The sequence below is a fragment of the Rutilus rutilus genome (assembly GCF_951802725.1).
Source record: "Rutilus rutilus genome assembly, chromosome: 5".
Taxonomy (NCBI): Eukaryota; Metazoa; Chordata; class Actinopteri; order Cypriniformes; family Leuciscidae; genus Rutilus; species Rutilus rutilus.
The window spans coordinates 46075333-46092607 of NC_140213.1; the positions used below are offsets into that span (position 1 = coordinate 46075333).

Below are 17275 nucleotides of genomic sequence, written 5' to 3' on the forward strand. Positions count from 1 at the left end.
ATTAACGCACAAAAAGATGACCATCGGCTCTCCAAGCCCCACTCTCCTCCTCCCTTTGCTCATCCTCACACTGCAGGAGCTCATTTCCTGGTTTCATGTTGCTCTGGCTATTTGCTCCATTGCCGCAACAGTGATGTCTCCTCTGCTCCCGCAGGAGCTCTGTTCCCTTAGCTAATCTTGTTTACTGCCACTGCAGTGTCTCCCCTGCTCCCACAGGATTTCCGTTTCTCTCTGTATTTCTGCCACAGCTGTGATGTCTCCTCTGCTCCTGCAGGTTTTCTGCTACTCCGGCTATTTTCTCCACTGCCACAGCAGTGATGTCTCCTCTGCTCCCACAGGAACTGTTTCTCCGGCTAATTGTCCACTGCTTCAGCAGTGATGTCAGCAGTAAGGTTTTCCTTCGCTCTCATGGGTTTTCTGTTACTGGCTATTTTCTCCCCTGCCGCAGCAGCAATGTCTCCTCTGCTCCTGCAGGAACTGTTTCTCCGGCTAATTCTCTACTGCCACAGCAACGAGGTTCCTTTGCTCCCTCAGGATTTGTTACTCTAGCTACTTTCTCCCCTGCCGCAGTAGTGATGTCTCCTATGCCCCCGCAAGCTCTGTTTCTCTGGCTAATTCTCTACTGTCACAGCAGTGAGGTTTCCTTTGCTCCCACAGGATTTGTTACTCCAGTTCATTTTTTCTACTGCTAGCAGGGATGTGTCTGCTCCAGCAGGAGAACTGTTTCTCCGGCTAATCTCATCTTCTGCTTTCTCCGTCCAGCGAGCTTCGGTCTCCCAGAGGATGTGCTGTAGCATGCATCTAAGTTTTCTCTTCTGTCCAGCGAGCATTGGTCTCCCAGCGGACACTGCATGCATCTGTTTTCTCTTCTCTGCAAGCATCGGTCTCACAGCGGAGGCAGTCCTTCCGTCCAACCTCATATGGCGCTTTTCCACTGCATGGTACGGTACGGCTCGGCTCGGTTCGGTACGGCATGCTTTGGCGCTTTTCCACTGCATGGTACGGTACGGCTCGGTTCGGTACGGCTCACTTATGGCGCATTTCCACTGCATGGTACGGTACGGTACGGCTCGCTTCGGCTCGCTTTAAATGGTACCACCTCTGTTGAGGTTCCAAGCGTACCGTACCGATACTAAAATGTGACGTGAAAACACTGAAGATCACTGATTGGTCAGACAGAATCGTCACTACCAGTGTCATTGTATTTGAGACACGAGACCATGCACGAGACAAACCCGCTAGATTTAAATAGCCAGTAGACAACAGCCAACGCTGTAGTGTCTTGCAGTTAAAAAGTTTCTTGCAAACTGTTAATAAATGAGAAAAACTTGGCCACAAAATATTTAATATTCAATTATTTTAATGATCACAATTAAAGTTTTAATTTTATTAAATTGAACAAGCGCAAAATTCAGCATTCAATCAAATATTCAAAAAGACTTAATAATAATGTTATTTCTCTCTATAGGCGCGTTTACTACGAATATGGCGATCGTCAACTTCATCTTTGCCAGACACTGACAGAAAACACTATTTTATAAATAAAAATCAGTGCACGCGTCCCCGGATTTACAAACGCACATCTTGCTTGTTGCATGCACATTATGTCGAAATAACGAGATATTATGTTGAAATAACATTATTATTATTAAGTCTTTTTGAATATTTGATTGAATGCTGAATTTTGCGCTTGTTCAATTTAATAAAATTAGGCCTATATATAGCCTATATATATATATACTATTAATAAATGAGCAAAACTTGGCCACAAAATATTTAATATTCAATTATTTTAATGATCACAATTAAAGTTTTAATTTTATTAAAACGTGTGCACTGATTTTTATTTATAAAATAGTGTTTTCTGTCAGTGTCTGTGCATGGCAAAGATGAAGTTGACGATCGCCATATTCGTAGTAAACGCGCCTATAGAGAAAAATGCACATAATAGATTACATAAGAGAGTAGCCTATTTATTTTTGTTTTGAATTATTTAGTTTAAAGACATTTCAAGCTTTGTGTATTTGAGGATGAGATGCGCTCCAGTTAACGTACAATGCAAGTGCCGCTCGGGCGCCTCAATGGTTAAATTGTCTATTTTGCATCTTATTTATTCAATCCAGGCAATTGTTTGATGAAAAAATTATTAAAATTAAGATACAATTTATACAAAACAAAATTCACTTTAAAGAAAGGCTTTCTACAAAACAAAACTTAATGAAGTGGTCGAAATTATGTCTGACTCGCTTCATGTCTCTCTACTCGTGCTGTTCACTTTTCATAATCAACATAGGCAGATGGAAAAAAATAACATAACATTAACTAAATGTGCTTTTTTAATGGCAGTAGGCTATAGTTTAAAACAGTACATTAGGCCTAGACTCTCTATTTGTAAAGATTGCTGCACATTCATTTAATTCTGAATTTTGCACACACAAGTTGAAAGGCATTTGTTCAAATCAAGTTCACGGATAATTGTGCGTGCATTTATTAATCATTATGATACTAAAATCATAACAAAGTAGGCTATGCTATGTACAAAAAATCAGATGAGCCCAGATTATGAACGCAACGTTTAATTACACGTTAAGAATTTTCCTTCCATATAGTAAACCATTATAAGAACGTTTAATTTAATTTAAAAACATCCACATGCCGAGAATCAAGAGCACCATCCCCTGTGTTGTGCGTTTGAAATGTGGCGCTTTTACGATGATGTCATGGCAGTAGAGGCGGCAACTATAACGATCAGTCCCACCCAATTTGAAGCGGTACTAACTGCAATGGAAAAGCAACCGAGCTAAAGCGAACCGAACCGTGCCGTACCGAGTCGAGTCGTACCACGCAGTGGAAAAGCAAAGCGAGCCGAACCGTTCCGCGCCGAGTCGAACCGTACCGAGCCGTACCGTGCCGTACCATGCAGTGGAAAAGCGCCAATAGACTGCCCAAATAATTCCAAGCGCGAATTCTTCTCGCCGCTCTGCCACCTAAACCATGCTATACACATAATTCCGCAAGGCCGCCCTTTCATCACGCACCTCCTCGCCCTAAGTTTATGGATAACTTACTCTAATCAGTGGAATGGCTTAACCTTTTTCTTCGATTACATCTCTCTCCCCCTCGATTTAAGCCGTTGACAGCTCCTTCCAATCGTCGTCACGGCTTTCTCAGGGGGGAAAGTGGTCAACTAACAGAATCCTGGTCCTTCGCGACAAACTAAACGATGCACTGCATCAACAAAGGTCGTTCTTACTCACCCGCGTTAATTGCCACTCAGATGCCTCATCTGGAACTCCGCTTGATTAGTTTGTATAACTGCCAAACACGTTCCAGGAGCACAAAATCAAATCGCTGACTCTCTCCCATTACTCTTTCCAGAAATTCAGGACGTTGGTGCCAGAAGCATAAAAAGCTTAATAGAGCTATCTAACCAGCATTCAGTTTTCAATAAATTAGTCTACGGTAAGCCTGCCCCCGCCATAAATAAATCTCAAACATCCCTGCTCATTAAAGGATTCAAGAACTTATCCCACTCGTCCGGATACCAGTCAATCTATTGCAATTGACATACTCACCAAACGTATTCCAACACTCTGTCTCGCATACCATTCCACCAATTCCGTCTGCACACTGGAAGCACGTCTGTCCTAGCTGTCTTCGGTTTTCTCCACCGCTCCGAATTGACTATCACATCTTACGTCGACTCAAATACCCATCCTTCAATCTCAGATTTACAGATCGTAGATATCAAAACCATATTTAAACAAGCAGTAAACTGATCGAGCAAAAAGGTCACTTCGTTTATATTTTCAGTCTGCCAACCCCCATCCAACTGCACCACTCTCGTTTGATTTACTGCAGTATAAACGTTCAATGTTCAAATCCCTACTCGGCCCACATCAGAAGCGTTCAAAACCTACATCAGATCCAGCCGCTTCCACATCAAAACGCTCACCAAGCCATAATTAAATTCATTTCCATCACCTGCTGCGCTCCATCCATTGTCACTCTCAGTACCAGTACCAAGTTCCAACCCACTTCCAGTATCATTTGGTTCGCTGCGTTCTAGCTCGATACAATAAACATCTACAATACAGCGTATTTTTTACAAACAATGGCAGGCTCCCCCGTTCGCACACGTAACGGCTCCTCGTTCAAGGGCCGGGCTCTGCCCCCCTTCCGAAGCGCTGATCGAGCCCTCCCGTTCGAATCGCAGTGAGAGTCTGCCCGACTTAGTCGTCGTGGGACGGCCGCGCTCGTGTCGCTGTGTGGGCTCCCCATTCGTCGGGCCGCGAGGGTTCTGTTCCCGTGTCCCAGTGCCCTTCGAAGCACCGGTCGAGCCCCCCGACAGAGTCCAGCGGGCGCCCTCCCTTCCGCTGGCGAGGCCTACCCATCCGATGCCGTGAGCATCCAAGTTTCCGTCGGACACTGCGAGGGCCCTCCCAGTTGAATGGCTAAACTCTTTATCAAATCACGCTCGTAAAAATCTTGCGTCATCGAGTTGACAGTTTAACTGCCGAATGGGCTTATCCGTCCGATGCCGTGAGCATCCAAGTTCCCGTCGGATGTCGCGAGAGCCCTCCCGGTCGAACAGTCAAGCTCGTTTTTAGTAAATACCTTCTCATGCCCTGCACTTTTGGGGGGATTAATTCCACATCATTTTACGATTGCTGTCCTGCGCTTACCTGGCTTTTATGGGGGGAGTACTCTGGGTTCGGGCCTAACTCCAAGCTCGGAGCCCTCCCCCCGGACAGCACGCCAAATACGCATAAACTTATTGTACTAATTATATGTAGATGTGAACTCGTGAAATGATGTTTTATTAACAAAGGGGCAGGTTCAGATAATTAACCAAATTATGCACAGCTGGAGATTAATCAGTAATCAACTCAATGACAGAGTATAAATTCACAGCAGACCTATCTCTGTTCATTGAAAGTTTGTCAGCATCCCTCCTCCACCCCATCTCCTCACTTACAGTTCCATCTACACTTACCAACTGGGGGGAGTACTCTGGGTTCGGGCCTAACTCCGAGCTCGGAGCCCTCCCCCCGGACAGCACGCCAAATACGCATAAACTTATTGTACTAATTATATGTAGATGTGAACTCGTGAAATAAATGAATAATTTGTGTGTGTCTGATTGGTCCAGACGTTACACATGAAATAATGCATTGTCTTACAAAAGGCATGAAAACTATAATTTGGCGAAAATGAAATAGAGATTGTCAAACTGTCAAAAGATTTGTGAATTTGTGATTACAGAAGAACTCGGTCAGACAAAGGCTTATTAAGGAATAAAACAAATTAATTCTATTAAAAGGCCAGCTATAAAAAAATCCACTGTTGAGCAGCAAACAGGTGTTTGAAGCTTCTGGAGTCTCTGGAGTCTACTCACCCTGCAGGCTGGCCGTTGTGCATAAAGCTGCATTTATGCCATTTATAACTTACAAATGACAATAATACAAGAAGAAGCAATTAAGGGCACATTTACACAACAATTATGTGCTTAACATGAAGAAGTTTTTCCTTTTGATTTTTGCGCTCACAGACAACACCATTGTCAAAATGATCCCCATATTTTGGCCGTTCGTTTACACGACAACAGCGTTTTGGGTGCCCTGAAAACGCAAAGTTTTGAAAACGGGTTTCAAAGACAAAGTGCAAGTTTTTGAAATGGTCTCCGTGTAACAACAAAAACGTGTATCTGTGAAGACGATGACGTCATGCACATGCCCATTGTGTTTAGTCTATAGTGTTTCGTCGCCATCTAGTGGCTTGGCAGCAGAATACAGCATTTTCAGTCATTTTCGCGGATCTGTGTGAAAGGGGATCGTTTTGATAATGGTGTCGTCTGTACGTGGAAAACTCAAAGGAAAAACTTTTCAGCATATCGTTTTAAGCATATTGGTGTAAGCGTACCCCGACATTTAACGCCTCGTGACTAAACAAAGGGCGCCAATGTGAGTGTGCACACCGACACGGAAAACGCCACGCGTAAAAGCGTAATTTAAAAAAAAATGCCTCGGGTTCGTTTTTTTGGTTTGATGCGCCGCGTCATCCATCCATATAACATTATGCCTCAGTAGATAAGTTAATGTAAGAATTAGTCTACTATATTTCTGTATGTCTAAAGGGGGTTGCACACCAGACGAGAAGCGCAGCACCACGTCTTTAAAATTCCAACACATTATTCTAAGTGTACATTGTCTCAAATCGTCTCTGCGCACTACACGTTAATTGCACAGATATTGACATAAATAAATACATAATCTCTGTATTACATACATGTACATTACATACATACCTGTAGTCTCCAATGCCATCTCTCTCATGTTCGTCCATCCTCGGGATGCTGCTGTTCTTCTTCGTGCCAATTTTTTATTTATTTTTTATCCCCCAAACTACTTCTGCGGAGCCTACACCAAACACTGATCCCTAAACCTACCCGTCATAGTAACCTTAACCAATGAAATAAGCTGCAGGGCGGGATTTTCCGCTTAACTGGTTTGCGCCCAGTGGGATTTTTTAAATATTTTTATAGAAAGATTAAAAATACGGGAGAAATATGGGAAAATATTTAAACGGGATGATAGCGGGATAGCAAGGTAAAATATGGGAGAATCCCGGAAAAAACGGGAGGGTTGACGGGTATGAATATGTATTGAATGTAAACTGCGGCTGAACCCTAGTATACTGCTGTTCTTGAATTCATACAAGGTATTGCTTAGCTTCAACACTAGGTTTTTTTTTCTTTTTTTTTTCTCCGGTCTCGACTTGGTCTCAGTCTTGGACTCGATACCGTCTGGTCTTGGTCTCGATACCCTCTGGTCTTGGTAGTGTCTCGGTTTAGGCGGTCCTGACTACAAGTCTACTGAATAATAATAGTATTACAGCAGAAGGTTGTGCTGCTCTGACTTCAGCGTTTAATTTAAACCCTTCAAACATCTGTGTTCTGTTGGAAAATCCTGAATGCATATTGGAGAAAATTAAGAGTGTATTTTCATTTATCTCGATTTCTGCATGATAATTTACTTTTCTGTGTACGTCCATTTAATTGAAATTAGCATTTTTGTACATTGCTATTGAAGGATTCCAAATTTAAGAATCTATTTCAAATATGCTTCCTTACATAACATCACGGTAAAGAATATTGTATTTAGTGTTTAAGGGGAAAACAATGATTCGGCTCAGCAAAGTTGCCTTTTCTGTTTTCTCCTTTTTGTCTTTAATGGCTCTTGGAGTCCCAGTATCACTCAGACTGATGGGATTAGCACACGAATGATTCGTCTATGCAATTTGCAATGCAATAGACTATTATGCTGATTGAATTAGGATTGGCCAGACGTTCTAGGGTGTTTTTACCTAAACCTGAATACCTAATTTGCACGCTTTGTTCAACCTCAATGTAAATCCCTCCCCCTAAATGTCTATAAATTTGCAAGGCAACTGCATTGAGTTAGTCTTGATGATGATGATGAACTACAGACTACTTGGAAGAATAAATATCTTCTGCTTATAAGATCCATCTCAAGTCTCCTGGTTTTTGCTTCGATGCAAAATAATAATACGTAATAAGAATAATAAGTTCCCAACACTATGTTTTGATGAAATTGAAATATTCAAATTAGGCAGATGTTGTATTAAGACATCTGTTGCTTATCGGTGTGGTCAGATTTTTGCTAATATTAAAATAAAAATATTTCCAAATTTTCTAATTGCCAAGCATTTAGCAATGCTTTTTATAATAATTATTAAAATTATTAGTTTTTTTTTATGATTTAAATAGTCATCTCTATTTATACATGTGTTTTGCTTATGTAGTGTAGATCATTAACAGCTTCTTTCATACACAGACTTTCAGACTGCAGTATCACAGAAGAAGGTTATAAAGCTCTGGCTTCAGCTCTGAGATCAAACCCTTCACACCTGATAGAGCTGGATCTCAGAGGAAATGATCCTGGACAATCAGGAGTGAAGGAGCTCAGTGATTTACTAAAGGATGAACGCTGTACATTAAAGACCATCAGGTGATAAACGAGACAATTATCATAACTATGATTTTAACCAGATATTACACAACACTATACATTAATACTACACTGGACTAGAGGTGCAAAATATATCAGTGCCCGAGATATTATTGGCTGATCACTGGGACAATAGAATTTCCACTATTATTTCCATTAACAAGTTTTGTTACAAAATTTGTGTTCAGCATATCATTTCTGATAAGATTCAGTGTATTTGTCTGGCGGTGTCATGTGTGTTTGGACAAATTATCATATCACATTATCATTTTCTGTTAGTATTAGTTTTGGGCATGTTTTAGTTTTGATCAGCTACTGTAATTATAGATATTCTGTTTTATGTGTAAAGAAGTAATAAGTGAAAACAATGAAAATACATTTCTGTATTTTCTCTCACTGGTGTTTGCTTATACATGAAAATGGCATATTGTTTGTTTGTGTTTGCATGTTTATGTATATTTTATGGTTATTACATCCTGTAAATTTCATTTTGGTTTAATTCATTGATACAAATTCTTGTAGTAAATCATTCTACTCTGTTTAGAGACTCATTCAGGATGAAGCTGCAAAAGGCATAAAATTGGAATATTATCTGATTTGTAATTCTACTTCCTGTAGGTTTTTGAAAAGTGATGCTGCACAGGAAGCGTGTGACTATCTCACTAAAGTTCTGGGTAAAAGTCCATTATTGCTGACAGAACTGGATCTGAGTGAAGATAAATTAGGAGATCTGGATGGAGAGAAACTCTCTGCTCTTTTGATGGACTCTCATAGCAAAGTGGAGAAAATCAAGTGAGTCAACATGATTTATACATTATAATTTCTCTGAGATCTGTTGATCTGATGTGTGTTAAATATGTACTGAATAATAAATGATGGTGTTTCTGTGTTCAGGCTGAATAATTGTGAGCTGACAGAGAAAAGCTGTTCAGTTCTAGCTACTGTTCTCTCCTCTAAAACCATCCTGAAAGAGCTGAACCTGAACAACAGCCGTCTGCTGGACTCTGGAGTCAAAGAGATCTGTGAGGGACTGAAGAAGCCTGTGTGTGAGCTGAAGATACTCAAGTGAGTACATTTCACCATCAGCTTTCAACACCACAACACTTGCTTAACAGTTATATATATTTGAGTCCACTCGCCTTCAGAAGTGAGGAAAAATCTAAGAATAGTTTTTAATTTTGTTTTGTAATTATAAAATGGGAACAAATAATTAGCAAACGGTGGCACAATACAATAGAATGAAAAGACAAATTAAACACAGCTTTATGTTTTTCAGGTGCTAATGATTACAACTAAAGTTACAAAAGTTATTGAGTCAAGAGCAGTGAGGGGGTTTTCTCTTTGTCTTTTGTTCTTTGATTAAAATGATAGTAGCACGTTTATTAGGCTGCTGTCACTTAAGACTGAATACTAATCCAATATACTGTTACACAACATGCCTTCTTATCTCAACTATTTACAGTTCAAAACTGACTGTATTTACAGCAGTGTTCATTTTAGTTCTAGTGTTCATTCTAAGTTTTCATGTTTTCTAGACTTTCAGACTGCAGTATCACAGAAGAAGGTTATAAAGCTCTGGCTTCAGCTCTGAAATCAAAACCTTCACACCTGATAGAGCTGGATCTCACAGGAAATGATCCTGGAAAATTGGGAGTGAAACACCTCATTAATGTACAAAATAATTTTTGCCATTCACTGAAGACACTGAAGTGAGTGTTTTCTACAAATTAAGATTTTATCTGAAAGTTAATTAAACCATCAAACTTTATTTCTGCACTTACTTGCATCAATTTTCTTTTACCATATCTGTGCCGTGCACACTTGTGAAATATTAATGTACTGTCTTTGTTTCTAGGATATTACAAAGTCCTGCTGCAGATAAAGCCTGTCAGTATGTGAGAGACATTTTGGGTAAAAATCCTTTATTCCAGAGTGAGCTGAATCTGAGCGGACGTAAACTAGGAGACACACGAGTGAATCAGATCGCTGCTCTACTGCAGGATAAACTCTGTGAAATCAACACACTGATGTGAGTATTGTGTTCACTTGTTATAGTACATTTAAAGTGTCTCAAAGAAATCAGGTGACCAAAACACTGTAATGCAGGGGTGTGAAACATACGGCCGTCGGCTGAATACGGCCTACAGGTTTGTCTAATCCGGCCAGCGGGATGATTTGAACAATAGAGATGCACTGCTCCAGTCCCTATTGCGGACCTGCAAAAAACAGCTTGTGTAAAACACAACATTTTTATACGTTAACACAGGTAGACGCTGAATACAGACGGATAGAAATTTTAGTTTGTGTGGTTAATATTAATGTAATTGTCAGTGCACTAAGGTTTTAAAAAAAAAGTAATTCTGCCCATCTGGCCCTTAACTTAAAATTAGTTTGAAACCCTTCTTTAAGGGCTTTTGCACCCGGGTAGTTATAGGAACTCAGTTATAGGAACTAGTCACCAGGGCGGTCCCCTGAGAATAAATATTCCCCTAGGGTAATTTTCCTGTTTGCATGCACACCACCAGGTGGAGCTCAGTGATGTAAGCTTGCCGTAAGTATATGTAAACTGTGTTAACACATTTTTAAAAATATTCAATGTCTGTGTTTCTCATGTATTCTGCCAGTCAGTGTACACTTACGTCACTATAGTACCTATAGTGCTGGTTTAGACCCTACTCTGAAGTAGCAGCTCATTTAGTTTCCCTTAAAAGGAGTACCTATAAGTAAAATCATTCCTAGTTCCTGCAATGCAAACACACCAAAAAGCAAGTAATGCCAATCCACCTTTTTCCTGAATTGTAACTTTAAAAAAAAAAAAATTCTAGTCAAATTAGTGTACTTTCCAAGCTGATAATGTAACATTAAACCCTATTAAATTTGTTTAAAAAAAGCACATGGCTGCATGGCGCCATCATTTTACAATATCGTAATGACCTTCTTTGTCAGCACCTCACCCGTCTAAGTTTAATGAGTGTATAAATGATACCAAGCTGCCGAAGTTAGCTTAATTGAAAACAGATGGGCACTCATAGAATAGGAAAATGAAATTAGAAAATGCCGGGCAGTCTGTTTGAGGAACAACCACTCCCTGAGAAGACAAAGGACCTTTCTGGAAATTAACATTTGAACTCTCTCTATTGAAATTAGCAGCACCCTTCGAGACGCATCATCCTAATCTACATCTTTTTCCCTTGACCCCCCATTCCCCCGTTCCTTTTCTCTCTCATGCTGAGATCACCTGAAATTCACCCAAAAATCTATATGGTTTAATGTGAACAATTATCATTAATTGTTCATAACAGTCACATAACAGTCTTGGACATAAGTCAAAATTTACTCCCGTTGTTACTCGAGGATGAATCAGTACCAACTGTTCATGATCCAGCTTACAGTCTCCGGAGTGATAGGCCTAATGTACTGATCACGGCAGTAATGGAAGGGAGAGGGTGCACTTTATGACAGCTCATCGAGTCGTTTTACAGATATAAAGTTTACCAGTTTATTGAACCCACTGAAAAGGTGAATATATTTGTTTACTGTTAGTTGTAACAAGTGTTTTGTGTACTTTGCTGTGTTTCTTGATGATGATGAAATGGAGAGAGAGAGAGTTTATGGATAAGACTTTAATACGCACTTCTTATACTGTGTTCATTCAGCTCTTACAGTGATTTTCTGGAGTAAAACTGTGGTTCGCTACAACAGGCTTGTATTAATAGTGGATAAAAGCAGAAGACAAATACATTATAACTGTTATTAAACTAAACTAGTGCTGCACGATTAATCGTATCGCAATCGCAATCGCGATGTCAAGTCTACGCGATTATATGACGCAAAATGCTGCGATTTTATATTAAATAAACAAATTAGCGCTGTTAACGCACTTATTAATGCAAATGCTTTTAAACCATTCATGCGCGATAAGACATAAAAGAACGAGCCGCCTGTGAATGTCCTCCTGACACACACACGTACACACACACACACACACACAGATAGACGGGCGCCAGTATCAAGTTCTCTTTCGCGGTAGAACGAACAACACACATGTATGCCAAAATGAACGCGCTGCCTGTGAATGTCCTGACCCGACTGTGACAGACAGAAAGACTCGCGCTAATATCGTGCATGCGCACAAAACAGCATGACAGAATACAGTTCTCTTTCGAGCTTGAACGAACAATAACACACACAATTATTACAAAATGTCTTTTTGTCGAGTGTCTTCATAACATAAGAGTAGTCTTATGATGAACATGAAGAGTTGTGATAACTCGTGAAAGAATGAGGCGCGTGTGAGATCCGCGTCTCTGACAGCGGCTGGTCTTAAAGGGACAGTACAGTAGCCACTGTAATTATATCTGTCGCTAAAGTTATTATTATTTATTATTTTATTTTTTTTCAATTTCTTTTTTATTATTATTACTTTTTCTTTAACCTGACATCTATGGTTATATGTACTCTTGTATGTAAATTATGTTTTGTTCTTGTTAAAATGCAAAAAATGCAAAAAAAATAAAAAATAAATAAATCTGTCGCTAAAGTTAATCAAAGAACAAAGGGAACAGAGAAAAACACTCACTGCTCTTGACTAAAGAACTTTTTTCTTTAGGCTGATTATCACTAATCTGTGTGTGCATTTATTTTCCTTGAGAACCAAGCAAGTTGACTCATGAAACCATTTGTTTATTATATCGCATATCGCAATCGTAATCGCAATATTGACCTCAATTATCGCAATATGACATTTTCCCCAAATCGTGCAGCCCTAAACTAAACTATACCTGTTCTATATCTATACAGCATATATTCTCTGGCTGTGTGGGCATTATTGTCCGACTCCGGGTCGAAATAAGAGTTTCTGTTTTTGATATTATATCATGATATTGTCTTGACTGAGCATGAGCTCTTGAAGCTCCGCCCTCTTTGCAGGCAGCAGAAGGTCATTTGCATTTAAAGGGACACACACAAAAACGGCGTGTGTTTCTGTGCCCCATAGAGTGACAATTTAAACATGCTGTAAAAATGATCTGTGGGGTATTTTGAGCTATTACTTCACATACACACTCTGGGGACATCAGAGACTTATTTTACATCTTGTGAAAAGGGGCATAATAAGTGCCCTTTAAGATGTTTTGTGAATCCGGCCCCAGATCTCTCTTATTGAAAATGTATGGCTCATCATGAAAAGGAGAATCAGAGAACAACAACCATGGACTGTTTAGTAGCTGAAGTCTCGTATCAAGCGAGATTAGGCAAAAATTCCACTTTGCAAAACTGTAATTCCCAAACAGTTAAAAAGTTTATTTAAAAGAAAAGATGATGTTACACAGTGGTAAACATGCCTCAGACCCAACTCTTTTAGCGTGTGATGCAGCCGTCACATTTTTTATTTCAAAACACAATTAAGTTGGTCAGTGAAAACATTGGAAATCTTTTCTGTGTACTTAAAGGTCAGTTAAATAAAGGTTAAAGTCCCTGTAAAGTCAAAATTAAGTATGTGTTCTGAGTTTGTCACACCACAGAAAAAGGTGTTATTAGCCACCCAGCCAAATTTGAATGATAAAAAAAGCCGGCAAGTACATAAAATAAGCTATCAAAATCTTGATAAAATGAGCATTAGTCTCTGCTCTCAAACGTTGGGGGCCACGCCCACTCGCGGGAAAGCTGCCGTCGCCACACTCAACTGTCACCGCTACAGACGGAATGGATGCTCCTAGCAGCTTACAAAGCCATACATGTTCGAGCCTGGACTACCTACTATAATTATAACATAAGCACACAAGACAACTTACACTCATTGGTGGTCGACGGGAGGATGAAGGCCGAGACGGGAGATAGTCGGTTCGGCCCCATTCACCAGTAACAGCGGATTATCAGTGAATCCCAGTTGTCTCCGACGGAAGTTTATAAAACTATCCCGTGTAAAATGATCACTACAGAAGCGGGTTTTGGCGGTGATCCTCAGCTGTCCATCAAGGTGGCTCTTCACAAAATGAATCCGCCTCTTCTTGATGTGATTGTTTTTCGGGAATTTAAATAAGGACACCGATCTGTTTTGTACGTGATCGCATCCAGGTAGTACGCATTTCCGTGACGAAGGCATAGCTAGCTAGCAAACTGTAGGCTGTAGTAACTAATAGTACTGACAGTATCGCGATTGGCAAACTGATGTGAATGTGCTATATTGTTAGGGGAGGGGCCAGCGTCAGGGGGTCCAGTGCGTCATCGAGTAGGGGCGTGTCCAGGAGCTCAGGGGCTTCAGTGCGTCATCGAGCCCCCGTTTTAGCCCCGCCCAAAAAATCCGGAACACAGCAATGGTGAAAAACTGTTTAACGGTCTAACTCCACAATTCAGTACTTCACAGTTCACAGTCTTTGTAATATGTTTTAGCAATACATTTCTAACATTTATAATGTGTTTAGAATTTTTTTTTAGAATTGCCTTTACAGGGACTTTAAAGAAAAGTAACAAATCACAGACTGTTGATTTTATTGCATTTTCCAAAATGTACAGTACCAACTTCTCTGGAAATGTGTTTGTAAATTCTCCCTCTTCTGTTCTTCATTTTAGGCTGCGTAAGTGTGGTCTAACAGAGGAAAGCTGTTCATCTCTCGCTACAGTCCTGAGATCAAACTCCAGTCTGAAAGAGCTTGACATCAGCAACAATAATCTGCAGGATTCAGGAGTGAAGAAACTCCAGAACGGATTAGAAAATACAAACTGTACACTAGAGAAACTCAGGTGAGATTGTTTGTTTAAATAAAATGTATTTTGTTTAAAGTTAAAGGGGCTGTGAACTGAGAAATAATTTTTTTCTTGATCTTTTGAGAATAATGTCAAAACATACAAGTGTGAAAAACAATGTTTGTCACTATTGCTTTGTCTGTTACAGAAGGTTTAATATGTTATGAGTATTTTTGTAGCACTGCAGTCAAACATTATACAATAAAAAAAATGCTTTAAAATAATACTGTAGTAAAGTCTTTTTTGTAGTGATATTAATTGTAAAATAAATTCTATTATAAATAAATGTCCTTTCTGTAGACTTTCAGACTGCAGTATCACAGAAGAAGGTTATAAAGCTCTGGCTTCAGCTCTGAGATCAAACCCTTTACACCTGATAGAGCTGGATCTCAGAGGAAATGATCCTGGAGAATCAGGAGTGAAGGAGCTCAGTGATTTACTACAGGATCAGAAGTGTCAACTCAAGACACTGAGGTGAGATGTGATGAAATAATATAACAAATTATGTGCGGGTGAATTATTCATAGAAACATTATTTCACTAACTTGTATGCAACAACAAATTGTGAAGGTTATTATATTAAAATAATTTCAAGGTAAATTAATCAAACTGATTACATTAAGTTTAGTTGATTTTTAAACCTGTTTCATCTTCCCTTCTGCAGGTTTTTGAGTCCTGCTGCAGATAAAGCCTGTCAGTATGTGAAAAGAATTGTGGGTAAAAACCCATTACTCCTGAGAAAACTGAATCTGAGTGAACGTAAACTAAGAAACAAACGAGTGAATCAGATCGCTGCTCTACTGCAGGATAAACACTGTAAACTCAACACACTGATGTGAGTAATTTACACAAGTTTCAAAGTTATACTTAGCATTGAAGTATCCCACATTATATTAAGTGTCATCAGCAAATATATTCTGAAATTTAAATTCATCAGTTGATACAGTGCTCTTATTGCAGGAGTGGAGCTTGGCCACCCCGCTCACAATTGATGTTTCTGTCTCATTTTTCTTGACAAGAATATTGTTTATATAGAAGTAGATCTGTCTCTACTGGTCTCAAACTCAGTTCCTAGAGGGCCACAGCTCTGCACAGTTTTACTCCAACCCTAATCAAACACACCTGATCCAGCTAATCAAGCTCTTCAGCATTACTAGAAGCTTCCAAGCACATGTCAGTTGGAGCTAAACTGTGCAAGGCTGTGGCCCTCCAGGAACTGAGTTTGAAACCATGACAACAACACATGGAAGACATTAATGTTAAGTGCAGTTCGGTTAGGACAGAAGTGTTAAGTGATCATCGGTTCGGTTAGGACAGAAGTGTTAAGTGATCATCGGTTCGGTTAGGACAGAAGTGTTAAGTGATCATCGGTTCGGTTAGGACAGAAGTGTTAAGTGCGGTTCGGTTAGGACAGAAGGGGTTACATCAGCAATTCATTGATGGTGAAGTTGCAATTCTATAAATCAAATGGAGAGAAGTACTTTTTATGGTCTTTATCTATCTATCTTTCCTTCCTGCACCTGGATTGTCTCTGAAGTCCATTAGACTGGCTAATGTCGGCAGGAGAAGAAAAGTAGATATCAGTGCTAGAGCAGACATCTTGGAGCCTGCTTGGACCTTTGTTGGTTATAGTCTTGAGGGTACTGTGGATTTTTAAATAAATTTACTATAAAGTTAAAAATGCTATAAAGTTGTATAGTAGTTTGCCACGTCGTCTTAGGTAAATGGTAACATTTCTTAAAGAGGTTGTTCCACATTATTAAGCAGTCCTAACAGTTTAACACGCCTTTCTTTAAAATGGGGTAAGGATTCTTAATGTATCAAATAATGAGACTAAGTTTGATACTTGCATGTGTCGCCCATTTGAACTAAACTGTCCTGATGCAATTTGTTGAGGCTCCAGTTGATCTTTGCTGATGAGGTCTTGATGAGAGAGAACCAGTGGTAGTCAGAGTATCTCTGGTGAATGGAAAGACAAGGCCGCAGCCTGGCACAAACTTGGAGGGTCCTTAGAAACTTCTAATTCAGTATCATCTTCACGTCAGGATTTCAGTACGAGAGCTAAGAGAGCTTACGGTATGCTTTTCCATTGCATGGTACGGGACGGCTCGATTCGGTACGGCTCAATTATGGCGCATTTCCACTGCATGGTACGGTACGGCTCGCTTTAAATGGTACCACCTCTGTTGAGGTTCCAAGTGTACTGTACCGATACTAAAATGTGACATGAAAACACTGCAGATCACTGATTGGTCAGACAGAATCGTCACTACCAGTGTCATTGTATTTGCGACACGATACACTAAACCTGCTAGATTTAACCCTCTGGGGTCTAAGGTGTTTTTATAATAATAATAATAATAATAATTATTATTATTGTTTTTGGGGTCCTTGAGATGTTCTGACATGCCCTGACATTCATGTTTTTTTCAGTTGCTTATAAACATATTAATGGCAAAGGTGTAATTACACTCTATTTAGCACAAACAGGGCTACCATAA

General features: G+C 39.7%; 2 protein-coding genes across 2 annotated transcripts in view; both read left to right on the forward strand.

The window, feature by feature from the left end:
* Window positions 1–17275, forward strand: part of LOC311291139 (uncharacterized protein) — a gene marked incomplete at its 3' end in the record, with an annotated part of 311624 nt that overhangs the window by 181278 nt on the left and 113071 nt on the right. The gene's annotated exons all lie outside the window — the stretch shown is intronic.
* LOC311290805 (uncharacterized protein) overlaps window positions 1–17275 on the forward strand; it is a gene marked incomplete at both ends in the record, with an annotated part of 37662 nt that overhangs the window by 13655 nt on the left and 6732 nt on the right. Inside the window, 8 exons of the mRNA XM_084409518.1 lie at window positions 7857–8030; window positions 8649–8822; window positions 8925–9095; window positions 9566–9739; window positions 9886–10059; window positions 14601–14771; window positions 15075–15248; window positions 15439–15609. Coding sequence (XP_084265644.1) covers window positions 7857–8030; window positions 8649–8822; window positions 8925–9095; window positions 9566–9739; window positions 9886–10059; window positions 14601–14771; window positions 15075–15248; window positions 15439–15609 — 1383 coding nt within the window. The remainder of the gene's footprint in view (window positions 1–7856; window positions 8031–8648; window positions 8823–8924; window positions 9096–9565; window positions 9740–9885; window positions 10060–14600; window positions 14772–15074; window positions 15249–15438; window positions 15610–17275) is intronic.